The sequence below is a fragment of the Hemiscyllium ocellatum genome, chromosome 13 (assembly GCF_020745735.1).
Source record: "Hemiscyllium ocellatum isolate sHemOce1 chromosome 13, sHemOce1.pat.X.cur, whole genome shotgun sequence".
NCBI classification, from domain to species: domain Eukaryota; kingdom Metazoa; phylum Chordata; class Chondrichthyes; order Orectolobiformes; family Hemiscylliidae; genus Hemiscyllium; species Hemiscyllium ocellatum.
Window position 1 is genome coordinate 14,656,547 of NC_083413.1, and position 27,225 is coordinate 14,683,771.

A 27,225-nucleotide genomic window follows, 5' to 3' on the forward strand; every position below is an offset into this window, starting at 1 on the left:
TGGTTCTTGCTTCCTCCCTGTAGGGATTTAAATTGCCATATTTGCTGAAAAGAAAATATTGATTTTGGCACATTGTCTCTTGTCATATTGCATCAACTTATTCAGTGTGAAAGTGACCAGCGGCTCAGTAATTGAATAGGCTTCAGTTCCAGATACAATGTGATACAGAACTACTCACTTTGGCCAAATTAGATGTTCTTTTTGTCTCAAGTGGTCATGATTAATTTTGTTACCCACTAATTTTCAACATTTGCAATGCTTCACCTGGAGGAGGGAGGATTGCAACACCCAATCTGAGAAAACATTTTTCAAGTCAACTTATTCTGATTACTTTTTGGTTTAATTCTGAAAGTAAGGACCTGAATAGTGTAGATATCAATTCATGCTCACTTGACGTTATGCATAGTCAACTTGCTCCACACTATACTCTATCTCCAGAGTTTTGTACACTCACTTAACCTATCTCTTGCTGTCTGCCACTCCCTATGTGAGCAAATTGTGTGGCCTATCACTGTTAGGGTGCTCTGCTGAGCACAGAGTTCTGGAGTAGGAAATACATGGTCTCTTCCAACCCCTACCACCCCGCCCCCAACTCAGTGAGGCACAGCATGCAACAAATTGCAGGAAACGAAGTTGATTAGGGATAGTCAACATGGCTTTTTGTGTGTGAAATCATGTCTCACAAACTTGATTGAGTTTTTTGAAGAAGTAACAAAGAAGATTGATGAGGGCAGAGCAGTAGATGTGATCTATATGGACTTCAGTAAGGCATTTGACAAGGTTCCCCATGGGAGACTGATTAGCATGGTTAGATCTCATGGAATACAGGGAGAACTAGCCATTTGGATACAGAACTAGCTCAAAGGTAGAAGACAGAGGGTGGTGGTGGTGGAGGGTTGTTTTTCAGACTGGAGGCCTGTGACCAGTGGAGTGCCATAAGGATCAGTGCTGGGTCCTCTATTGTTTGTCATTTACATAAATGATTTGGATGCGAGCATAAGAGGTACAGTTAGTAAGTTTGCAGATGACACCAAAATTGAAGGAGTAGTGGACAGCGAAGACGGTTACCTCTGATTACAACAGGATCTGGACCAGATGGGCCAATGGGTTGAGAAGTGGAGTTTAATTCAGATAAATGCGAGGTGCTGTATTTTTGGAAAGCAAATCTTAGCAGGACTTTGACACTAAATGGTAAGGTCCTAGGGAGTGTTGCTGAACAAAGAGACCTTGGAGTGCAGGTTCATAGCTCCTTGAAAGTGGAGTCGCAGGTAGATAAGATAATGAAGGTGGCGTTTGGTATGCTTTCCTTTATTGGTCAGAGTACTGAGTACAGGAATTGGGAGGTCATGTTGCAGCTGTACAGGACATTGGTTTGGCCACTGTTGGAATATTGCATGCAATTCTGGTCTCTTTCCTATTGGAAAGATGTTGTGAAACTTGTAAGGCTTCAGAAAAGATTTACAAGGGTGTAGCCAGGGTTGGAGGATTTGAGCTATCGGGACAGGCTGGGGCTGTTTTCCCTGGAGCATCGAAGGCTGAGGGGTGATCTTATAAAGGTTTACAAAATTTGGGGGGGCATGGATAGGATAAATAGACAAAGTCTTTTCCCTGGAATCGGGGAGTCCAGAACTAGAGGGCATAGGTTTAGGGTGAGAGAGGAAAGATATAAAATAGACCTAAGGGGCAATTTATTCATGCAGAGGGTGGTACGTGTATGGAATGAGCTGCCAGAGAATGTGGTGGAGGCTGGTACAATTGCAACATTTAAGAGGCATTTGGATGGGTATATGATTAGGAAGGGTTTGGAGGGATATGGGCTGGGTGCTGGCAGGTGGGACTAGATTGGGTTGGGATATCTGGTCAGCATGGACGGGTTGGACCGAAGGATCTGTTTCCATGCTGTATATCTCTATGACTCTGAGGTAATTGGCAAGTAGAAACCAAAAGAACTGTGGATGCTGGAAATCAAAAACAAAGCCGGAAATTGCTGGAAAAGCTGTGCAGGCCTGGCAGCATTTGTGGAGTGAAATCAGAGTCAATACTTTAGCTCCAGTGACCCTTCCTCATTCTGAAGAAGGGTGACTATACCTTAACCATTAACTCCCATTTCTCTCCACAGATGCTGCCAGACCTGCTGAGCTTTTATACCAGTTTCTGTTTTTGAACATTGAACATAGAAAAGTACAGCACAGAACAGGTCCTTTGGCCCACGATGTTGTGTCGAGATTTAATCCTAATGTAAAATATAGTAACTTAACCTCTGCAACCTTCAACTCACTGCTATTCATGTGCATGTCCAGCAATCACTTATACATCCCTAATGACTCTGCTTCCACCATCACTGCTGGCAACGCATTCCATCCATTCATAACTCTGTGTAAAGAACCTACCTCTGACGTCTTCTTTATACTTTCCTCCTAATATCTTCAAACTATGACCTCTTGTACCTGTCAATCCTGCCCTGGGGAAAAGTCTCTGGCTATTGACTCTGTCTATTCCTCTCATTACCTTGTATACCTCGATCAGGTCTCCTGTCTTCCTCCTTCTCTCCAGAGAGAAAAGTCCGAGTTTATTCAACCTCTCTTCATAAGGCAAGCCTTCCAGTCCAGGCAGCATCCTGGTAAACCTTCTTTGTACCCTCTCCAAAGCCTCCACATCTTTCCGATAGTAGGGCGACCAAAACTGGACACAATATTCCAAGTGTGGTCTCACCCGGGACTTGTAGAGCTGTAGCAAAACCTCACAGCTGTTAAACTCAATCCCCCTTTTAATGAAAGCCAAAACACCATATGCTTTCTTAACAAGCCTATCCACTTGGGTGGCAACTTTGAGGGATATATGTACTTGCACATCCAGATCCCTCTGTTCCTCCACACTGCCAAGAATCCTGTCTTTAATCCTACATTCACCATTCAAGTTCGACCTTCCAAAATGCATCACTTTGCATTTATCCAGGTTGAACTCCATCTGCCATTTCTCAGCCCAGCTCTGCATCCTATGTCGCGCTGCAGCCTGCAATAACCCTTGATACTATCAACGGCACCTCCAACCTTTGTGTCATCTGCAAATTTACTAACCCACTCCTCCAACCGCCTCATCCAAGTCATTTATAAAAACTACAAAGAGCAGAGGCCCAAGGACAGAGCCCTGCAGGACCCCACTCACCACTGACATCCAGGCAGAATACTTTCCATCCACAAGCACTCTGTCTTCTGTCAGCCAGCCAATTCTGAATCCAGATAGCCAAATCTCCCTGTATCCTATACCTCCTGACTTTATAAATGAGCCTACCAAGGGGAACCTTATCAAATGCCTTGCTGAAGTCCATATACACCACATCCACTGTTTGACCTTCGTTGACCTGTCTTGTCACCTCCTCAAAGAACTCAATATGATTTGTGAGGCATGACCTGCCCTCCCAAAGCCATGCTGACTGCCTTTAATCACACTATGCTTTTCCAAATAGTCATAAATGCTATCCCTCAGAATTCTTTCCCAAACTTTTCTGACCACAGACATAAGACTGACTGGTCTGGAATTGCCAGGGATTTCCCTATTACCCTTCTTGAAAAGAGGAACAACATTCGCCTCCTTCCAATCCTCCGGTACGACTCCTGTGGGAGTGAGGAGGCAAATATCCTCACCAGCGGCTTAGCAACCTCCTTTCTCGCTTCCTGGAGCAGCCAAGCGTAAATCTGGTCTGGCCCTGGGGACTTATCAATCTTAATGTTTTCCAAAATGTCCAGCACATCAATTTCATCAATCTTGATCTGTTCAAGCCTGTAGCCCAGCTCCTCAAATTTCTCATTCACAACAAAATCCCTTTCCTTAGTGAAAACGGAAGCAAAAAACTCATTTAGGCCTTCCCCTATCTGCTCAGACTCCACGAACGAGTTCCCTCCACTATCCTTGACTGGCCCTACCTTCTCCCTGATCATTCTCTTATTCCTCACGTATGAGTAAAATGTCTTTGGGTTCTCTCTAATCCTACTTGCCAAGCCTTTCTCGTGCCCCCTCCTGGCTCTCCTCATTTCTGAGCTCCTTTCTAGCAAGCCTGTAATCCTCTAATGCTGTGCTAGATCCTTGCTTCCCCCACCTTACGTATGCTGCCTTCTTCCTTTTGATGAGAAGTTCCTCTGTTCTCATCATCCAAGGTTCCTTAATCTTACCCCTTCTTACCTGTCTCAGAGGAACAAATTCATGCATCACTCTCAACAACTGCTCCTTAAACAGTCTCCACATGTCTGCTGTGCCCTTTCTGTAGAACAATTTCTCCCAGTCTGTACTTCCCAACTCCTGTCTGATAGCATCATAATTTCCTTTTCGCCAATTAAATATCGTCCCTTGGTAACTTCTCCTTTCCCTCTCCAAGACTGTGGTAAATGTGAGGCAGTTGTGATCACAGACACCAAAGTGTTCTCCCACCGCGAGATCAGACCCCTGCCCTGGTTCATTGCCGAGCACCAAATCCAAAATGGCCTCTCCCCTTGTCGGTCTGTCTACATACTGAATAAGGAACCCCTCCTGAACACACCTGACAAAAAACGCTCCATCCAAACCATCTGCACTTAGGAGGTTCCAGTCAATATTGGGAATGTTGAAATCACCCATAACAACAACCCTGCTACTTCTGCATTTTTCCAGAATCTGCCTGCCTATGAGATCTTCAATCTCTCTTCTGCACTATTACCCAAATGCGGTGGCTGTTCCCTTGCTGTTCCTAACTTCTACCCACACTGACTCAGTAGATAAACCTTCCTCAACAGCTGACATTTCTGTAGCTGTGATGCACTGTCTGATTAGCAATGCTACACCCCCTACTCTTTTTCCACCCTCCCTGTTCTTTTCAGATGTTCTAAACCCTGGAACATCTAGCAACCCATTCCTGTCCCTGTGAAACCCACATGTCTGTTATGGCATTATGAATTGGCAAGTAGATTTCAACGAAAATAAACCGCAGCAGAAGGGTTAGTCTGAGGAAGCTCTTGCATGGTTATTGAGGGAACAATTGGCTGAAAAGGCAAGCAGGCCAGCTGATACCTAATGCCCATTGATAACATACCAACAGTGGTGGGTAGGCAAAGGGAACGTGGCTCTGCCTGACTTACAGTCAGCTTAAAACATCAACTGAGAGAAATATCACTTCATTGTGGGAACTCAATCAGCTTTAGCCACTGTGTCCGTTAGTGAAATGTCCTTCGTCCTTGGATTTTTACACTCCTATCTGTCTTTGAACTCATTTTCAAAAGATGAATAAAATTCTGGCCTGAGTGTAACCCAGCACTGTGTCCAATTCTAGAGGTTAGAATCCAGAGAGAGTCTAAATTAGCTGGCAAGACATGGTGTGACTCATTATATTTAAGTGATCCATGGAAATACAGATTAATGGTCAAAATAAGAAGAAATGACAGAAAGTGCATGTTCCTGCTCATTGAGGAACATAATTTGATATTGATTGAAGAATTTTCTGTTATTATTAAGTCATGCTATTCCCAGTAATGTTGCTGTAAAATAACCAGGAATGATGAGCATATCGTAAGAATGCCAGAGCATATCTGTATCACAGATTGAGAGTTTTCCTCTGCTAATTATTACTGATGTGATAGAAATAGAAGGGTTATTTTTGCTGATTGCTGTTTCTGTTTGGAATCAAAAACATTGTTTGCAAATTTGTGGACGCTCTAGCATTGAGATGGATAGTCAATACTGAAGAGATGTGTGTGAAGACCACATCTTTTTATTTTTCCTCGCTTTTGTGGACTGAATCGAATAAACAATGATTTTACAACAAGGGATTTTTGGCAAGAAACAAAATCTCATTGTAGGTCACGTTGCTTTGCAAATGGTGGAGGAGAGTATAAACATGGTGGAGGAGAGTATAAACATGGATACAGGGAAAAAAGTTGTGGCAATGAGAGCTGCTCCTTTTCTTTGAGGAAGTTTCAGTGTTGGAGCTGATTTCCTTGAATTCTTGGCACAGTAATTACTGTTGTATAAGCTGTTGCATTGTTTTGGAATTTTGTGGAAAAAAGGTCAAAGTAACAGCACTTTGAAAAAGGAAGAAGGGAAAGAGCAGAAACCACATGGGAGGTGAAAAAAAGGATCAGTAAACTCGACATGAATAGGAAGGGTTTAGAGGGATATGGACCAAATGCTGGCAAATGGGACTGGAGTAATTTCGGATATCTGGTTGGACAAGTTGGACTGAAGAGTTTGTTTCTGTGCTGTATATCTCCATATGGCATCCCAATGGAGTGAGAGTACAAAGTGAGATTTGGCTGGCAGTCAGTAACTGGCTTGGGCATTTATGACCAATTGTAGATTTCAAAGGTTATTGGGCTGATGAGAACTCTCAGATTAGTTTCTGGGTATGAGCTTTGAGATGTGATCTCTATCTCCTCTTTCTCTTTTTCTCTCTCTTCCTCTCTCCCTCTCTCCCTCTCTCCCTCTCTCCCTCTCTCCCTCTCTCCCTCTCTCCCTCTCTCCCTCTCTCCCTCTCTCCCTCTCTCCCTCTCTCCCTCTCTCCCTCTCTCCCTCTCTCCCTCTCTCCCTCTCTCCCTCTCTTCCTCTCTTCCTCTCTCCCTCTCTTCCTCTCACCCTCTCTCTTCCTCTCACCCTCTCTCTCTCTCTCTTTCTTTCTCTTCCTCTATGTCTCTTCTCCTCTCTCTCTCCTGCTCACCTCACCCTCTCGCCTCCTATTGGACTATAACCTGGTGTGAAGGGATGTCTGACTCTGTTTTCACAGCTTGCTTTAGGCACCTCTTTCTTCATACCTTTGTAATTGCTGTTATTTAAGTTGAGGGCACTCACTGGAGAGCTGTGGTGCTCTACGTCAAACCAAACTTGAAATTCTACCATATTGTGATCTCTTATCCCTAGAGGATTCTGAATTACAAGATCTACTATTAATCCTACCTCATTACTGATTATTGGATCTAAAATAGCCTATTGTGCAACATACTGATCTCAGAACCAATCACTAATGCATTCTACAAATCTGTCTTCCATGTTACCCTCCTCCATTTGACTTGTCCAGTCAGTATGCAGATTAAATCCCTCATGGCTACTGCATTGCCCTTCCCGTACACCTCCATTATTTCCCAATTTAGACTTTGTCCTGCAATGAAGCAACTCTTTGGGGGTCTATAGACGGCTACCACCCTTCTCTTGTTTCCCTGGCTTTTCCTTATTTCCATCCAGACTGATTCCACATGTTGATTTATTGTACCTATGTCACTACTCATTACCATGTTGCTAAAATCCTTTATCAACAAAGTTGCCCCTACCTCCTTTCATTGGCGCCTATTTTTCCAGAAGGTCTAATACCCTTGGATACTGAGTTCTCAGTCCTGATTACTGGCAGCTATGCCTTTATAATAACCGTCAAGTCATGATCATGTATTTCTATTCTATGCTGTGAACTCCCACGTTTAACTACTGTGTACAGTTGAAATGAGCCTTAAGCTTGGACCTTTCAAAATCATTAATACTTATTATAATTTCTACTGCACTCCCGCGGTTATAATTTCTGCTCTTTCCTGTAGCACTTCAATAATTCTGCTCCTCTTCACTACCCTGCACCTCTGTTCTCTCAATTCTTTTTGATTGTTAAAAAGATTTCCCTTTAATGGAGCCCTTTCCACAGCCCAATCATGAGGGAGTTTGGAGACTTACCTAACTCCTCATTGTACAATCTGCCAGGATACTGGTCCCAGCCTGATTGAAATGAAGTACATTCCAACAGAATATTGTTTCCTTTTCCCAGTGTAATGGCCAGTACCCCATGAATTAGAACTGATTTCTCGCACACCAATCTTTGAACCTCTCGAATTGCATTTACTCTATGCCAATTTGCACGTGGCTCAGGTAGTAATCCTGAAGTTAATTGTCATTCTGCTGTTACTTTTAGTCCCAGGATGCTTGTGATCCCTCAGCAGAATTTCTTTCCTGGTCTTATTTATTGTCCATCATACCTCCACTGATCTGCACGGATGCTTCCTCTCCAACACACAATAGAAGACCTGAACCTTTGGTACCAGGAAGACAACACAACCTTTGAGACTGTCTGGCTTTACTGTGGAGAGCAGTATCCATTCGCCCAACTGTGCTATCTCCTATTACTACGCCATATCACATTTCTCCCCCAGCTCTGTAACACTGTTTTGGTCAACTTATTCATCTTCCCAGCAACACGTACTTTCATTCACATGTGAATGAGAACCATTTAATGTGCTCGATAAGGGCATTAGTTGAGACTTCTCCAAAGCTGGAGTTTGGAATCTAATACTTGTCTCACTCGTAGACGCACCATCGTGTCCCATACCACTGCGCCAACTTAACGTAATTAATCGAAGGTGGAGTGACTGTTAAAATAGTGGCCTGGTGTCTCTTCCTCTTCCTGGTGTGTAGAAGTTCCTTTAGTAGCTAACACTTGCTGCAGATGTGACCCCTTTGTTCTAGATTCCACTGGCTCCCACATACTGCAGTTACAAGGCATCGCCTGCCCAGCCATCACTATTCTAATTAATTTTATTACTTTGAATGTTAAATATATCAGAAGTAAATTTCCTAACTATTTTTCAACTGTAATATTGTCTTTTGCTTCAAGTCACTTGGCCAAGAGACAGGGTAAAAATACCCCCTGATCACCTACCTGTTTTGCTGTGATATCACACGTTGACCCTGACAGGTAGAAAGAAGCTGAAGAGACTCTCTGCCACCAGTTGTTATCAAGTACCACCGCTGACCTTCTCTCACAGCTTTGCTCTCCCAGTCCACTTGCCAGTGTTGCTAACTCGCTGCACAGTCCTCCCTGCCACTCTTCCAGTCCCTCGTGTGGGAAGGTTGACCATGAGGAGGCCAGTGTCTGCTGGAAGGATTGTGGTGTGTCAGAGAACAGCAGAAAGCGACATGCTTGACTACCTACATTGCAACTTGTGTTGCTTTGAGTCTGTCTTGCAAATCAAACAGTGCCTCGAATGTCAAAAACATTAGATCTCATTTGCATGAAACTCTAACACAATGAATTAAGCACTGCTTTAAGAGGAAGGGAAATGCATGCATTTTGTACAGTTTGACCTCTAATTTCTGAAGAAATCCAGGACTATATAACTTCAACAAATGCTTAATATATAGCTACTCCAGAAATTTGAAATCGGGTGCAATGAGTCTGTGCCAAACCTGGGAATTGTTAATCCTGTAGACAAAAAGAGAAATGGTCTAGTTCTGAAATAAGCTGACTCCGAAACAAATTCAAATCCAACATGGAAATAACATGAAAGGTCTGGGCCACGCTTTCCATATGCTTTGTAAATATGGATAAGCACAGAGATTAACTTCCAGTAACTGAAGGTGAACCGGAAACCAGAAACAATAACAATGTTGGCTTCCAATATGTTTGAGAGAAAATGTTTACCTTGGATGATCGGGTTAAAATGGATAATATTTTATGTGCCTGATTAAAAACTAGATTCAAATTTGTTTCCAATGAAGTGAGTGAAGGGTCAAGCTACACTGTCACAGAATCAATACTTCACACAATCACAGAAGTTTTAAAAGTAAGCAAGTTTCTCTCCAACACAGAAGTAGACATCCTGAACTTAGGAGTTTTAACTAAATTTCGAAAGTGTTTGGATTGTCCTCACGCCACATCTCAGTCAACCACCAGCACTGTTCACATACTTCTGTTTTGTGCAGCATGGTTTGAAACCAGGGGCTTTTCCAAGCATCCTGTGGTTAAAAGTGCAACCTTGTTTCTTAAAACCAACAATCGCAACCATCAAGCCAGCAGCTGGAATCTTGATGTACTGTGTATCAGCTCTAGCCAGTCACAAGGACCGGAAAATGTACTTTGTACTGACCCTGGTTTACAATTTCACAGCAGCTCGAGATTCCCAGTAAGCAATCACATTGATGACTTAGAGTTTTCTATTTATTCTGTTCATCCAAATGTATGTACCGTTTTGAGGTCTCACACATGTCCTGTTGTACAGGTCGTTCTGCTATAATGCGCGTTTCATTAATGTGAATTTGCTAGAATGCAATCGGTGAATTGGGGACAGTTTCTAAAGTGTGAACTTTTAAAATGTGTGTTCGCTTTAACGCGATTACATCGCCAACTTGTTAAGCACTGTTTCTGAAGTGTGATTATAGAAGACCATCGCGTAATAGAAGAACTATCTGTAGGAGAGTTAATTAATCAATTTTTACTTGCACTGCAAAATAAATTTCCTCTACACTTCCTTTCCCCTCTTTGCTCCATGATATCTTATCCCTGTCTGGACTCCCAAGTTTCTCCAAAGAACTTAGTTGACCATAAGACAGTATAGAATCTCCTTACATCATTCTTTTTCTTCCATCTTCTACTGTGTGATTGAAAAGTCAAAGAGATTGATGGTTTTCAGGTAGTGGGATGGTCTATGTGTATCAGTACCAAATGTAGTGTTGGACTAACCTTACATGGTACATTAATATAATGAGATGTGTTTTCTTATCCTCAGTAGCGCCTGTTCAAAGGTTAAGCAGACCATTTACAGCAACGTACAACCCTCCAACTCAAATTTGCTGTGGGATCCAGACTTCATGTTGGATTTCATCGAGAACCCATCGGCTCATAATGTCAACTATTCCATGCTGGGGAAGATTCTTAGCGACAATGCAGCTAACCGCTACAGCTTTGTGTGCAATGCACTGATGAATGTATGCATGGGACATCAGGACACTGACAGGTAAAGGCCATCAAGTTGACTTGAGAACCTAATGAAAGGGGAGCTGAATGGTGTAGTCATCCTTTCTTCTCTCTGGCACCTTGCATTTGATGGAATGTAAATGCCCTTTCAGCACTAACTGTGTAAGGATCTTGCAGGCTTTGTTACAGTGTTGACAGCATTTTCAGGGCTTTGGACCATTCACAGGAGACAGTGGGTTTGCATTTGGCTTGTGGTACCAAAGGTCGAGATACTGTAGGTCAATCTGTCACTGCTTTCTGAAGCTTATGAGATTGCTTGGTTCTTTTAGGTGTAAGTTTCATAAAAGAAAATTTTTTTTCTTATTTCATGGAGATCATTTAATGTTCCAATTGTTTATCCACCAAAAATAATTTTCATGTGTAAACATTACAAAACACCAAAGCAGTTGACTTAGAGCTAGAAAAAAGAATTTGGGGCAGGAAGTTCTGCTGGAAAATTTCTCTCTTCTCACTAATTCTTTAGATTGAGTTAGCAGTATGTTGACTGGTGCTGGTGTTCCAACTCAATCTAATAACTGTCAAATCACATAGGACAGAAGATGCCCATTGAGTCCATTATGTCGGTGCAAGTACTTTGAAAGACCCGTTCAATTAGTCATCTTCTGCTGCTTTTTCACTGTAACCCTATGTTAATTTTCCATTCAAATGCAGTGCTAATTTTCTTTGTAAAGCTACTTTTTAAACCTGCTGCCACCGTTCTTTCAGTCAGTGCTTTCCAGATCCTGATTTGGAGAATTGTTTCCTCTTATCTAGTCTTGTCAGCCCCCCCTAGTCCGTGATCCCTTTGCAAGTAGAGACAGTTCCTACCAATTCTGCTGATGCAAACCTTTGGTGACCATTAACATTGCCATCAAATTTGCCATAAGCTGCTTCACTCTGAGAAGAGCGATCATGGCTATCTCAGTTTCTGCAAGTAATTGAAGTTCTTCTGTGCTGATACACGTAAGAACAATATGGCAGAATATGTATACCCACACAGCCTAAAATTCTTTTTAAAAATATGATGAAATTTGAGAATGAGACAATCAGTACATGAACTCGTCATGCTCATTGCAATCAGTAATCAGCTCTACAGCAGTAATTATCCTGACACCCATGAATTATCCCATGGTCATGATATTGATCATTTCTGTAATACTTAATAGGAAAACAGAGTTACTTGAATATTTTAAAGGATAAGTTATTTCCTGTCTTAATCAAAATATCTCTGTTAATAATATATTTTTTCTGGGTCTTTGCAACTTCCTTTTTACAGAATCAACGACATAGCTAACCTCTGTGCTGAGCTGACCGCCTGCTGCACTGTGTTAAGTTCTGAATGGCTTGGTGTTCTTAAAGCTCTTTGCTGCTCCTCAAACCATGTCTGGGGATTCAATGACCTGCTCTGCAGTGTGGATGTAAGTTCACACCTGTTTACCCATTACATCCTTACTGCACACCCTAATAGTCCAGTCGCCTAAGGCAGCTGAATTAGCACACAATATATAAAAGAGTTAAACCTGGAACTGCATAATTGCCTCCACAAGTAATTTGACCATTCACTTCAGTGATTCCTTCAAAAACATTATTCACATTTGATACAATGGAATCAATTTTAGTATCAGCAGGAATACTGGTCTTTTTAAAAACTCAACAATTCATAAAGACTACATTTTCTTCACAGGCGAGGTTGAAGAAAAGGCAACACAGTTTACACTTTCTGGTTTTATTTTCACTCAACATTAGTCAGCTGTAGGAAATTATGCTGAGACACTGGAACCTACCTTTTTAAGTAAGCATTATGAAATTAGTCTCAGCTGGGGGAGGCAGTGGTCTAGTGTGTTATCACTGGACTGTTAATCCAGAGACCCAGATAATATTCTGGTAACCTGGATTCAAATCCCACCACGGCTGATAGTAGAATTTGAATTCAGTTAAAAAAACTCTGGAATCAAGAGTCTAATAATGACCGTGAATCGATTGTGGGGAAAACCCCATCCGGTTCATTAAGACCTTCAGGGAAGGAATTTGCCATCCTTACCTGGCCTGGTCTACATGTGTCTCCACACCTACAGCAATGTGGTTGTCTCTTAATTAATCTCTGGGTAGTTAGGGATGGACAATAAACGCTGTCTAGCCAGTGATGCCCACGTCCCATGAATGAATAGAAAAATCTATTGTTCATTCTACTTATTTCAGTATTAGTATGGAACACAATCTCGCCAGCAATTGGATTAAAAATAATCCTAATTTCTTTTTAAAACCAAACTCACTCGCAAGATTTTTTCGTGAAATGTCAAAGTGGGCATTTGTTATTTCAAACACTTTACTAAGGTTCTGAACTGGATGTTGCATGAAGTAATGAACATGGTTCGATGGCTCTTGCTGCTCAGGCCCTGAGTTGAAGTTGTGCTGTCAGCAAGTTTTTCTCTATTCATTCACGGGCATCATAGGTCAGGCCAGTATTTATTGCCCATCCCTAACTGCCCACAGGGGAGTTAAAAGTCAACCACATTGCTGTGGGTCTGGAGTCACGTATAGGTCAGACCAGGTAAGGATGACTATTTCCTTCACGTTAGTAAATGAGATGTGTGTTTTCTGGCAATCAACAATGAATTCATTATCAATGACATCATCATTAGATTCCTAATTCCAAATTATTTTTAATCTGATGTGGTGGGATTTGAACCCATGTCCCCAGGACATTATCTGCGTCTCTGGATTAGCAGTCCAGCAATAACACCACTAGGCCATCACCCCAAATTGAGAAGTCAGGAAAGGGAGGAAAGTCTGGAGAGAGGTTTATAGCCTGTGCTGGCCTCACATCTGGTGGTTGACATCAGTGAGGTGTGGGTTGAGGACTCAGTAGATTGTGAGCACTGCTAGCTTAGTATAAATGAGATATTAGACATGACCTCTTGAGGTAAAAGATCATAAATAGTCTTAGCGAGTTTTGAGAAGGTTTGTAGCTCAGGTTGAGGTTCTGGATTTAGGTTTGCTCGCTGAGCTGGAGGGCTTGTTTCAGCTTCCAGGTTAGTGAGCAAGCCTACATCCAAAATAAATAGTCTTCCAATTTCTCTCTGTCTTTTCCTGCTTCCTGCTGTAGATAAATGTTATGGAAACCTTTACCTAATTTTCATCTATCATTTACAGAGTCCTTTCTTTCCCCCAAGTCACTGTTCACTGTTCACTTTGATTCATCTGTAGGTGAGCGACCTTTCATTCCACGACTCTTTGGCTACGTTTATTGCCATTCTAATTGCACGGCAGTGTTTCTCACTGGAGGATGTGGTTCAGCATGTGGCACTTCCTTCACTTCTAGCTGCAGGTGAGTGAGTGAGTGGATTATAGTTTCATGATTTTTTTTTTCAGTCAGCAAATTGGGAAGCTCAACAAATAAATGAAACTGGATGGGACACCTGAGGCACCAGAAATGAAAATGGCAAACACAGCCCTGTCCAGCCTGCAAAGTCTTCCTGGCTGGTGCCAAATTCAGGAGAGTTGTCTCACAAATTAGTCAAGCAACAGCCTGATGCAGTCACACTCTCCGAATCATACCTTACAGACAATGTCCCAGGCACCACCATCACTGGATATGTCCTGTCCCAGTGACAAGACAGACCCAGCTGAGGCAGCAGCACAGTGGTGTACAGCCAGGAGGGAGTCCTCATCATTGACCCCAGGCCCCGTGAAGTCTCATGGCTTCAATTTAAACATGGGCACAGAAGCCCCCTGCTGATTTGCATGTTGGTTAGGCCACTGTTGGAATGTTGCATGCAGTTCTGGCCTCCTTCCTATCGGAAAGACGTTGTGAAACTTGAAAGGGTTCAGAAAAGATTTACAAGGATGTTGCCAGGGTTGGAGGATCTGAGCTACAGGGAGAGGCTGAACAGGTTGGGGCTGTTTTCCCTGGAGCGTTGGAGGCTGAGGGGTGACCGTATAAACGTTTACAAAATTATGAGGGGCATGGATAGGGTAAATAAACAAAGTCTTTTCCATGGGGTCGGGGAGTCCAGAACTAGAGGGCATAGGTTTAGGGTGAGAGGGGAAAGATATAAAAGAGACCTACGGGGCAACCTTTTCACACAGAGGGTGGTACGTGTATGGAGTGAGCTGTCAGAGGATGTGGTGGAGGCTGGTACATTTGCAACATTTAAAAGGAATTTGGATGGGGTATATGAATAGGAAGGGTTTGGAGGGATATGGGCCGGGTGCTGGCAGGTGGGGCGAGATTGGGTTGGGATATCTGTTTAGCATGGGCAGGTTGGATCAAAGGGTCTGTTTCTGTGCTGTACATCTCTATGACTGTATGACTCTATGTTCCGTTGTCCCTTGGCTGATGAATCAGTGCTCCTCCGTGTTGAACTACACTGGGGGGAAGCACTGAGGAGGGCAAGGGCACAAATGTACTCTGGCTGGGTGATTTCAATGTCCACGACCAAGAGTGGATCAGCAGCAATATTACTGATCGAGCTGGTTAGGCCCTGAAAGATGTCACTACGAGACCGGGTACACAGCAGGTGGAACCAACAAGAGGGAGAAACATACTTGACCTCATCCTTATTAATCTGCCAGCTGCAGAACCATCTGTCTGTGACAGTGTTGGTAAGAACAATCACTGCACAGTCCTTGTGGAGACAAAGTCCCACCTTAACACTGAGAATACCCTCTATCGTGTTGTGTGGACTATCACTGTACTAAATGGGACAGACTTCAAACAAATCGAGCAACTCAAGACTGGGCATCCATGAGGTGCTGTGGGCCATCAACAGCAGCAGAACTGTACCCCAGCACAATCTGCAACCTCATAATACAGCATATCCCCCACTCAACCATTATCATCAAGTAAGGGGATCAATCCCGGTTTAATCAAGAGTGCAGGAGGGCGTGCCAGGAGTAGCATCGGAATACCTAAAAATGAGGTGTCAACCTGGTGAAGCCACCAAACAGGACTACTTGCGTGCCAAACAGCATAAGTTGCAAGTGCTAGACAGCTGAGAGATCCAACAACCAACAGATCAGATCTAAGCTCTGCCACATCCAGTCATGAATGGTGGAGGACAATTAAATAATTTGCTGAAGGACAAGGCTCCACAAGTATCTCCATCCTCAGTGATAGATCAGCCCCACAGGTCAGTGCAGAAGATGAGGCTGAAGCATTTACAACAATCTTCAGCCAGAAGTGCTGAGTGCATGATCCATCTCAGCATCACATATACCAGCCTTCAGCCAATTCAATCCACACCACGTGTTAGCAGGAAACAGTTTGAGGCATTGGATAGGCAAAGACCTGACAACTTTCTAGCAGTACTACAAAGTACTAGTGTTCTGAGCCAAACTCTTCCAGTAAAGTTACAACATTGGCATCTTTCTGACAATGTGGAAAGTTACCCTGGTATGTCATGTACTTAGAAAGCAGGACAGATCCAACCCGACTAATTACCATCCCATCAGGTCTGCTTTTGATCATCAGTAAAGTGATGGAAGGTGCCATCAAAAGTGCTCTCAAGCTGCACCTGCTCAGCAATGACCTACTCAGTGACACCCAGTTTGGATCCTGCAAGGGCTGTTCAACTCCTGACCTTATTATAGCCTTGGTTCAAACATAGACAAAAGAGCTGAATTCCAGAGGTGAGCTATGAGTTATAGTTCGACTGGGTTTGGCGTTCTGGAACCCTAGCAAGACTGGAATCAAAGGGACTCGGGCCAAACTCTTGAGTTTTTGGAGTCATACCTGGCACAAATGAAGATGGTTGTGATTGTTGGAGGTCAGTCATCTTAGTTCTAGAGCATTTTGTGCAGGAGTTCCTCAGAATAGTGTCATAGGCCAAAACATCTTTTGCTGCTTCATCAATGACCTTCCCTCCTTTTCAAGGTCAGAAGTGGGGATATTTGCTGTTGATTGTACAAATGTTCAGTACCATTCACGATTCCATCAGATACTGAAGCTGACCATGTTCAGATGCATTAAGATATCCAGGATTGGGATGATATGCGGCAAGTAATATTTGCAACACACAGATGCCAGGCTATGCCCATTGGCAATAAGAGAGAATCTAATCAATTGCCTTGACATTCAGTGATGCTGCCCCCTCTCTTCAACCCAACATATCTGAAGGCCAACATGAGTGAAGGTCCCCGAAGACCACTGTCTTCAGTGCCTCCTCCTCTCGTTCTTGCTCCTCTGGGTAAGGTGTTGGAGATTAAACTTCCTGGAATGATTGCAAAGAGCCCTGAAGAAGGGTTACATCTGAAACATCAACTTCTTCACCTCCTGATGTTGCCTGGCTTGCTGTGCTCTTCCAGCCTCCTACGTGTCCATTTTGAATTCCAGCATTTGCAGCTTTTTTGTCTCTAACCTGGAATGATTGCAAAGTCGTTTAAATGCTGCAACTGCAGAGCTATTTGTGTCTGCATGTGAACACTGCCTAATGAAGGTCTCCCCAGGAATCTGCCACAGGGAAGCTGTGGATTCTATGCGGGAGTTCATGGCTTGATGGTGAGACTGAATGTGAGGAAATCTTTTCAAAAGTTTGCAGGTGGAGGTAGTTTTGATCAATAACTTAACTCAGGTCATTGCTTTATCCCAGTTTTTCCCTTGGAGCCTGTTTAAGATTGGGGAAAAACTGGTTTGGATTCACCCTTCATGTTTCTGCTAAACACCTTCACGTACAAGAAATTACTCTGAAAGGTGTTGTTATGTTAGTAAAAATCATGTTTGTGCATAGGAAAATCCCTTGGAGAGCTGTGAAGTGACTGAAGGATAATTTTAATGGTTGGGAGAATTCCATATTGTTCTGTGGGATTTTTAAGCTTCATTTGATGTATTGAAACAGCCTCTCCATCTTGCCTTGTTCAAAGGATACCATCTCTGACTAAGCAGTGTTGTCTCATTACTAGTCTGCAGTGACAATTGTGCAATCGATAATCATAGAATAGAATCTCTACAGTGTGGAAACAGGCCCTTCAGCCCAACAAGTCCACACTCATCCTCTGAAGAGCAATCAACTCAGACCCATTCCCCTATCCTATTACTTTACATTTAGATTACTTACAGTGTGGAAACAGGCCCTTCGGCCCAACAAGTCCACACCGACCCGCCGAAGCGCAACCCACCCATACCCTACATTTACCCCTTACCTAACACTACGGGCAATTTAGCATGGCCAATTCACCTGACCTGTACATCTTTGGACTGTGGGGAGCACCCGGAGGAAACCCCCGCAGACACGGGGAGAACGTGCAAACTCCATTTTTACTCTGACTAATGCACCTAACCCACAGATCCCAGAACACTACGGGCAATTTAGCATGACCAATTCACCTAACCTGCACATCTTTGGACTGTGGGAGGAAACCGGAGCACCCGGAGGGAACCAACGCAGACACAGAGAGAATGTGCAAACTCCACGCAGACAGTCACCCGAGGCTAGAATTGAACCCTGATCCCTGGCACTGTGAGGCAGCAGTGCTAACCATTGAGCCACCATGCTGCCAATAATTGTTTGAATCAACTGAGCCAAGCTGTCACTGTCATCTCATTAACTGAATTAAAAGAGCAATAAAGCCGTTTTTGTGAGTTTTATTCTGTTTAAACTGTTAACAGATAGCAATGTTGATTATTGACGACATTTCATGTAGTGTCACCACGAGCTACATTGGCCAGAGGGCATTTTGAAGTCCCTTTAGTTTTGTTCTTGGAATTCAAAGAATCGCAGAATTGCTACGGTGCAGAAGGAGGCCATTTGGCCCATTGTACCTGCACTGGCTTGTCAAACAAGCTTCATTACCCAGCCTTTTCCCCATATTATTGCACACCAAATAATCATTCAATGCCGCGATTGAACCTGCCTATGCCATATTTCCAGGCACTGCATTCCACACTCTTAACTACTCATTAAGAGTTTTTCTTTACTCGCATCACCCTTGCTTCATCTGCACATCGCTTTTAATCTATGTCCTCTCATTCTTTTTATCCTTTGTGAGCGGGAACAGCTTCTCCCTGTCTTACACTCTCCCGTTGAATTCAAAGAAATATTTTCCAACTCTGTAGGTTTATGGAAGAGAAGTAGAGGGAAAACTGCTGCCTTTAGCTGATTATTTTTTCTGTGGGATATTTATAACCTGTTTGAGTCTGTTGTTTCCTGCAGCATGTGGTGATCCAGATGCAGAGCCAGGGGCAAGGATGACATGCAGACTTTTGCTGCATTTGTTCAGGACACCACAAGTCAGTCCCTTCCCGCAGACGAATGGTAAGTTTCCGCTGACTGCCCAATTCTGCTTTTTAAGTTTCATTATGAGGAAAAAGCTGTCTTAATCTGAATTACTAAGAGGGTTTGCCCATTGACCAACTTCACGGTTGGATAGTCTACCTCAGCAAAGTCTGTCTACATGAATGAACACTTCAGAGTGGTCCTTGTGCACAACTTTTTCTTGTAAATTCAATGTTACTCACCGATCCTAGACATGAAAAAAAAATGCCACAGAATTAAACTTCAGCGGAAAGTACGTTCATGTTTTCGATCTTTGGAAAAGTGAAAAATTGGGGAGGAGATGGAGTGGAGAGAGATTAATGCAATTTCCTTAATGATAAAGTTACTAATACACAGTAAGTTAATTTTGTAGTCACAGCATGAGAACAGGAAATCTGTGTTCCTGGTTCTGCTGACACCATTGTTGTGTGCCCGCCATTGATATACTCCCTCAGTCACTATCCTGTGACAAGTAGGCCAGTGCGGAGCTGGGGTGAGGAGTCAGATCACAGGTGGGAACTGAGCTGAGCAGACCAGCGAGGAAGGTAGTAATGGGGGGGGGTTCTGAGGGAAGCTGGGATCGGGGGGGGCCTGTAAAGTTGCTCTTTGGTGCAGGGCAGAAGTCACATGACATCAGGTTACAGGTCAACAGGTTTATTTGAAATCACGAGCTTTCGGAGTACTGCCCCAGGTGAAGTCATGCAGACATTACTGGTACTGACCTCACAGTACTGTGCCCTTCACAGCAAATGCAGACAGTCTGTTCTATCCACACCCTTCACAATATCTTAAGAGAAAACATCAATTATTCCACTACTTCTATCAACATGTCTCCACGAAAAGACATTCCCGAATACCTCATAGTGATTAAATCTCTCTCCCTTTTCTTCCCCTGCTACAGGAAGAATTTGGTTAAGTTTGAGAGGGTGCAGAAGAGATTTACAAGGATGTTGCCAGTGTTGGAGGGTTTGAGGTATAGGGAGAGGCTAAACAGGCTGGGGCTATTTTCCCTGGAGCATCAGAGGCTGAAGGGTGACCTTATAAATGTTTATAATGAAGGGCACAACATAGGGTGATTAGACAAGGTATTTTTTCCTCAGGGTAGAGAAGTCTAAAATTAGAGGGCATAGGTTTAAAATGAGAGGGGAAAGATTTATAAGGGTAACTTTTTCATGAAGAAAGGGTGTTGCATGTGTGGAATGAGCTGCCCGAAGAAGTGGCAGAGGTTGGTACAATTGCAAAATTTAAAAGGCATCTGGATGGGTATATGAATAGGAAGGGTTTGGAGGGATATGGGCCAAATGCTGGCAAATGGGACCGGATTAATTTAGGATATCTGGTCGGCATGGATGAGTTGGACTGAAGGGTTTGTTTCAGTGCTGTACAGCTCTTTTTTTAAAAAAAAGTTACGTTCTTAAGGTCAGCAACTCATGTCCTGGGTACTGTCTCATTCAAAGTGTTATCCTATCAGTCCCATTCACCTCATCTGTCCTCCAGCCCTGCAAACTTCCCCATCAAACATTTATCCAGTTTCCGTTCACTAGCCTTTCATGCAGCACAGGATGAGGTGGTATCGTGATAATGTCACTGGACTAGCCACCCAGAACTTCAGGTTAATGTTCTAGGGACATGGGTTCAAATCCCAGCACTGCAGATGGTAAAATCTGAGCCCAATAAAATGCTTGGGAAATCAAAGGCAGGTTCACTGGTGACTATGCAACTGCTGTCGATTGTCAACTAAAGTTTGTTTCCCTCATGTCCTTTAGGAAAGGAGATCTACTGTTCTTCCCTCTTGTCACTCCAGATGGACAGCTTAGCCAGTATAGGTATCGAAAGATTGTTTCCCTTTGTGGGAGAGTCGAGGACCAGAGGCCTTAATCTCAGAATAAGGAGTTTCATATTGTTATAAAGATGTGGGTGAACCGTACCTTTTAAAAACTAACAGTGCCAGCACCAAGTGTTCTCAATAAGACACGATGTAATATGGACTCCAGCTACTGGAGTAGCTGATTGCCTAGAAATGACAAAAAACAGACTTGAATTAGGCCAATCAAGTTAAATTATTCCCTGAAAAATACCAATTTCCAATCAAGTTTCAATTGGGTATATTGACAATCTTAAAAGCCAGTGACACAATCTGATTATCGGGGGTATAAGACTGGGTAAAAATTGAACAGTTGGGAGGAGACCTGCCAAGCCCCAGCAGGTAAAAGATGCCTGAAAAATAGCTCTCTTAAAAGGTACCTTTATCAATCAGTAACCTGTGAAGCAGAATCCCTAAGAAGAAGAGAAGACACAGGAAGATCCAAATAGCAGAACTGAAAGCTGCCTGGTTTTGAGATTAGATTAGATTACTTACAGTGTGGAAACAGGCCCTTCGGCCCAACAAGTCCACACCGACCCGCCGAAGCGCAACCCACCCATACCCCTACATATACCCCTTACCTAACACTATGGGCAATTTAGCATGGCCAATTCACCTGACCCGCACATTTTTGGACTGTGGGAGGAAACCGGAGCACCCGGAGGAAACCCACGCAGACACGGGGAGAACGTGCAAACTCCACACAGACAGTCGCCTGAGGCGGGAATTGAACCCAGGTCCCTGGCGCTGTGAGGCAGCAGTGCTAACCACTGTGCCACCGTGCCGCCCTAAGAAGTGTTGGTTTGTAAATCTTAATTGAGACTTTCATCAGACTATTATAGAAGGCAAGGTAAAAGATAGGTTAGAGTAAGTTAATTATTTCCTGTTATGCTTTCAGAAATAAAGTTAATTTTTACTTTAAATAGTTCTTGGCCACTTGAATTTTTGCAGATTACTACACGGGATAAATCTTTTCTGTGTTGCTGGTTTTAAATTAAGCAGGAGAGTTTATCCCATGTCATAATAATATTTAAGACAGAGGTGGGGAGGAATGTCTTCTGTCCGAGAGTAGTGAATTTGTGGAATTCTTTATAGCAAAAAGCTGTTGAGGTTGGGTGGGTAGGTATATTCTGTACTGAGATAGACAGACTTCTCACCATTAAGAGAATCAAGGGTTATGGGGAAAGAGCCAAGAAGTGGAATTGAGGATCAGCCGTGATTTCATTGACTGGTGAAGGAGAATCGAGGGTAGAATGGTCTTTGTCTTATGACCCCATGGTCAATAAGGTTTACTCTTAACTCCATTCTGGGTGATTAAGGAATGACAACAAGTGCTGGCCTGGTTAATGATACTTATAGTCCAAATCAGAGTAGGGTTGGAAAAGCACAGCACGTCAGGCAGCATCTGAGGAGCAAAAAAGTCGACGTTTTGGGTAAAAGCCCTTCATCAAGAATGAGGGTGGGAGCCTCAAGTGGAGAGATAAATGGGAGGGGGCTGGGGAGAAGGTAGCTGAGCTACCTTCAGGTCATGGCCTGTCCCACCTGTCAATCTTCTTTCCCACTTGTCCGCTCCACCCTTCTCTCCGACCTATCACCTTTACCCCCACCTCCATCCACCTGCTGCACTCTCAGCTACCTTCTCCCCAGCCCTACCCCCCTCCCATTTATCTCTCCACTTCCCCCCATCCCCCCAAAGCCTCCAAGCTTCATTCTTGATGAAGGGCTTTTGCCCGAAACATTTGATTGTTCTGCTCCTTGGATGCTGCCTGACGTGGTGTGCTTTTCCAGCACCACTCTAATCTCCAGCATCTGCAGTACTCACTTTCCCTGAATGATAATTATATTCCATTGAAGAAATGAAATCATAACCCTGAACTTCCAATAGAAAGTGAATTCCTCACGTGAATATAGGATCAGTGAGTGGGCTTAATACTCCTAGACTTGAGAATTTTGCTTGGTGAAAGTGAGGACTGCAGATGCTGGAGATTAGAGTCACGAGTGTGGTGCTGGAAAAGCACAGCAGGTCAGGCAGCATCCGAGGAGCAGGAAAATCGATGTTTTGGGCATAAGCCTTTCATTAGGAATCACTAAGCACTATTCCTGAAACGTTGATTTTCCTGCGCCTCGGATGCTGCCTGACCTGTTTAGAATTTTTCTATTTACTGCAATATAGATTTTCTAACCAACTTATTCAGAGATGTTATTACACGTCTGGGTTCAAGTCCCACCTGCTCCAAATATAGGGACACTGCCACTTTGCCTCCATCTAAGTTTTTCAATGATATGTTCACCCGCCTCTGTACTGTCAGGGGACCATTTTAATATTACTTCAATGTAACTGGAATTGTGAGATTAAATCTCTTTTTGGGTCTACAGGTAAATCTGCTCCTGGAATCCGCTCGTCCTGTGATCGCCATCTTTTGGCTGCAGCACACAATAGTATAGAAGTGGGGGCTGTGTTTGCAGTTCTGAAAGCAATCCTGATGCTAGGTGAGCTATCTGAAATGGGAAGCAGTGTTAGCCGCTCTGGAGATTTCAAAGGTAAACATTGCAACAAACTCATGCCAAATTGCCTTGCTGGCTTAGCTAGTGAACTTGACTTAGAAACTTAGAAAAAACTAGCAGCAGTACGCCATTGGGCTCTTTGAACCTTGTCCGTCATTCAAGGTTATATTGGCCAATCATCCAACCCACGTTTCTTTCTTATCCTTTTAACTTGACTTGAGCCCAGGCCTCCTGGTTTAGGGCCACTACCACAACAAAGATGTAGGCCTTTTACATCAATTTATTGTATGTATGTGTGCACAAACTCACACAGATACATACGCACAGAGACAAACACACAAACAATCTCTCTCTCACTGCACTCACTTTTTCTCTCTCTCTCTCTCATGCACGCGTGTGTACGCACGCACGCACACACACACACACACACACACACACACACACACACGTGCACACACACGCACACATGTGCACACACAAACTCTATTGTCTGATGCACAAGTAGCTTCAATACACTTGCCTTTAAGGAGTCATGAATCAAGGCGTTTTTGCTGTAAATCATGGTACCATGGTTTAATCTTCTGCCAGCGCACCCTGTGTGAAGATTGGTTGTTGGAGTGAGATACCAGAGTTTGATGGACCTGCAGCTCAGCCTCAGTTATTCTCACCTTTAGTAAGAGACTAAGACAGACAGGGTTCTCACTCTGTCTGAAGGTTGTAGAGAATCCCGTTGAGCACAAGTTGACTGTGTTGTGTTCTTGTCTAGGTGATGCTGAATTAGGCAGCAATAATGTTAATTCTTCCAACACTGATGACTTCACTGTGACCAGTCTGCTGGCTCCCATCAGCATCCTCGATGACATCACTGATGATGATGTTCTGAGTTCCACTAAAAACCACAAGTCAATCCGACGAGCTATTTCCATTGAAACAGCCAACCTGAGTGAATATGCCAGGTTTGTGCTCCGCACCATTTGCCAACAGGTAAGAATTGGTATTGAGAAAAGACTGTATTGTACAAGTGATGAAACCTTATTTAAATAAGTAATAAGATTCTATGATAACATTGAAGAATTTTTGTGGTAAGAAATATAAAATTGCGTTTAAGGATTCAATGCCTTCAATGTTGGTTTCAAGGATTCAATGTTGGTTTCAAGATTAACAGTTGTAAAACCATGAGGTTTATCTGCTATAAAAATTACATTTCAGTGTATACACTGTACATCACGAGTGATGGGCTCCTCTGAAATGAAGCAAGGCAAAGTTCCCTTCCACTACCGTAAAAAAACCCAAAGTTTTATTCTTTGCTCATGAGATGTGGGCTTGACTGGCTGGGCCGGCATTTTTTGTCCATCCCTAATTGCCCAGAGGGCAGGTAAAAGTCAGCCATATTGCTGTGGGTCTGGAGTTCCATGTAGGCCAAACCCAGGTAAGGATGGCAGTTTCCTTCCCTAAAGGACAGTAGCGAACCAGGTGAGTTTTGTCTGACAATTGACAATGACCATCATTGGTTTCTTAATTTCAGATTTTTTGCTGAGTTCATATTCCACCATTTGCTATGGTGGGATTTGAATCCAGCTTTCCCCAAACATCATCTGAGTTTCTGCATTAAAAGTCCAGCCATTAAACCACTAGGCCATTACCCTCTCGTTAGAAAGGTCTTTGAGATCATCCTGTCTTTAGCCTGTTTCTTTTTTAGTCACCACCTATATTTTGATCTTTATTCTTGCAACATAGGTGTCACTGTAAAGTTCAGCCTTTATTGACCATCTCTAGTTACTCTTGAGAATTGGGTGGTGAACGTCCCTGAATTGTCACAGTCCCTGTGGTGAAGGTGCTTTCCACTATGCTGTTAAGGATAGAGTTTCAGATTTTTCTTCAGTTCTCAATAGCTTTAAAGAAATAATTAGTTATCTTCTCTTCTGCTCATCAGATGCAACTTCCAAACTGAGTTGGAAAGAAGAGAAGGGGGCTTGGCAGGGAAACAAAGCTTCTCTCAATGTTCTTTTGATTTGCTTTGTGACTCTCGTTCCAGTTTCAAAAACTGGGGTAATTTTGTGCATTTTTAAATGAGTTGGCCTCATTCCCGTATCTGCTGCCCTTGATTTGAAGAAGATCACCAGAGACGGTGTGGTGGTGATTGGGAGGGGAGTGATTGGGATGTATTGTTGTTGGATGCTCATATTCCACAAGTGACTATTTCATAACATGCTGCGAGCAATGGCAGGTATGGTCCTGATGTACTCGCCGTGTAGCATATGGGGTGATGTATTAAGAAGCACACCTGGCACATAAAATAGAGTAGAATAGCCACAGTAGTTGCATGTGCCAGTTAATAGAGCTATCCACTCTTGACAGCAGCCCCATAATTAGCAGTTTAATGCCTAGTGCCCAGCACCAAGATCATAGAATCCCTCAGTGTCATTCGGCTCATCAAACCCATACTAACCCTCTGAAGAGCATCACACTCGGACACACCGTCTGCACGCTATCCCTGTAAGCCTGCATTTCCCATGGCTAATCCACCTCACCTACAGAAACCTGGACACTGCATGGCCAATCCACCTACCCAGCACACCTTTGGATTGTGGGAGAAAAACCAGAGCACATGGAGGAAACCCACACAGACACGGGGGAGGATATACAGACTCGACACGGACAGTCAACCGAGGCTGGAATCGACGCTGGGTCCCTGGCGCTGTGAGGCAGCAGTGCTAACCACTGAGCTACCATGCTGCTGTTTGCTGTCTTTTTACCCTGTGAACATGAACAATAGGAGTAGGCTATTCAGCAACTTGTGCCTACAATTGGATCACAACTGATCAGCGCTGCAACTTGAGTGAATTTACTCAGGTTGGAGTGGCTGCCTGTATAAATTGATACTTCGGATGTAAGCCACTTAGGAGACATTTTCGCAGTGTGTGTGCTCCAGTGTTTCTGGCTTGCTGTGGTGTCAAACCAGTTTTTGTTTGTAATTGTGGCTTGAATATTTTTATCGAGTTAGTTCAGCAAACTATAAAACTTGCCTTTGCCTAATTTTCCATCTGTAGCTTCAAATCTTGATTTGTTTTCACATCGTCCCGCGGCGGTTCTCCCATGGAAGAAGAAAGGGTGTAGGGTTTGGAGGTGAGGGCAGAAAGCTGGACATTATTCCAGGAGCCAAGGAATGAGCCTCAACCATTCCCTGTCCCAACCACACTTGCCCATTCATTGTCACCCCCTCACAGAGATATATGTGACGTGCCTCACAGAAACCCAAGCTAGGGCAGTAAGTATAATTTGGTTTAGAAAGCTGCTGTTTTGGTTGATCTAATACCAGACTAGAGACGGGATTTGCTTGCATTCCCATTCCTGTCTACCCACAGACTCCCAACTACTGGGATCTTTGCTCACCAAAACCCTAATCTTTTTGGAAATGTTCCCAGATTAATTTGTTCTAGTAAACTGTCCTTAGAAGGAAATTATTTCACTGTCTTCTCTTCACTGAGAATTGTTGTACCTTTGATTGGAGGCTGTGTGATCATAGTTATGTTAGTAGACATGTAATTGAGAGATTTACATTAATAGTCTACAGACATCAGTTCAAATCCGACCATTGGAGACGAGGAGTCTCAGTTCAGTCTGGTCTTTTTTTATTGTTTTGTTCATTTTGGCTTGACTTGAAAACTCTGCTGCCTGTCTCTTTACTGGTACCAAGTGCTGCTTCTCTCTCAGCTCTGTGTTTGCTGACCTACATTCACTCCAAGTCAAGCAATGTCTTGACTTCAAAATTCTCCGCCTCGTTTCAAGTCCCTCTATGACCATAACCCTGCATCTTTCTCTATGGTCTCCTGCAAACCTCCAGTTGTCAAGAAGTGGTTCGATATAATTCTTGAGAT

At 43.3% G+C, this 27,225-nt stretch overlaps 1 protein-coding gene across 5 annotated transcripts in view; it reads left to right on the forward strand.

Annotated features, from left to right (window-relative positions):
- Positions 1-27,225, forward strand: part of LOC132821781 (mediator of RNA polymerase II transcription subunit 12-like protein) — a 604,412-nt gene that overhangs the window by 459,333 nt on the left and 117,854 nt on the right. For all 5 annotated transcript variants that reach the window (XM_060834551.1, XM_060834553.1, XM_060834556.1 and 2 more), the window contains 6 exons: positions 10,500-10,727; positions 12,003-12,144; positions 13,934-14,054; positions 18,877-18,978; positions 23,219-23,332; positions 24,114-24,331. In XM_060834551.1, the coding sequence (XP_060690534.1) occupies positions 10,500-10,727; positions 12,003-12,144; positions 13,934-14,054; positions 18,877-18,978; positions 23,219-23,332; positions 24,114-24,331 (925 nt within the window). The remainder of the gene's footprint in view (positions 1-10,499; positions 10,728-12,002; positions 12,145-13,933; positions 14,055-18,876; positions 18,979-23,218; positions 23,333-24,113; positions 24,332-27,225) is intronic.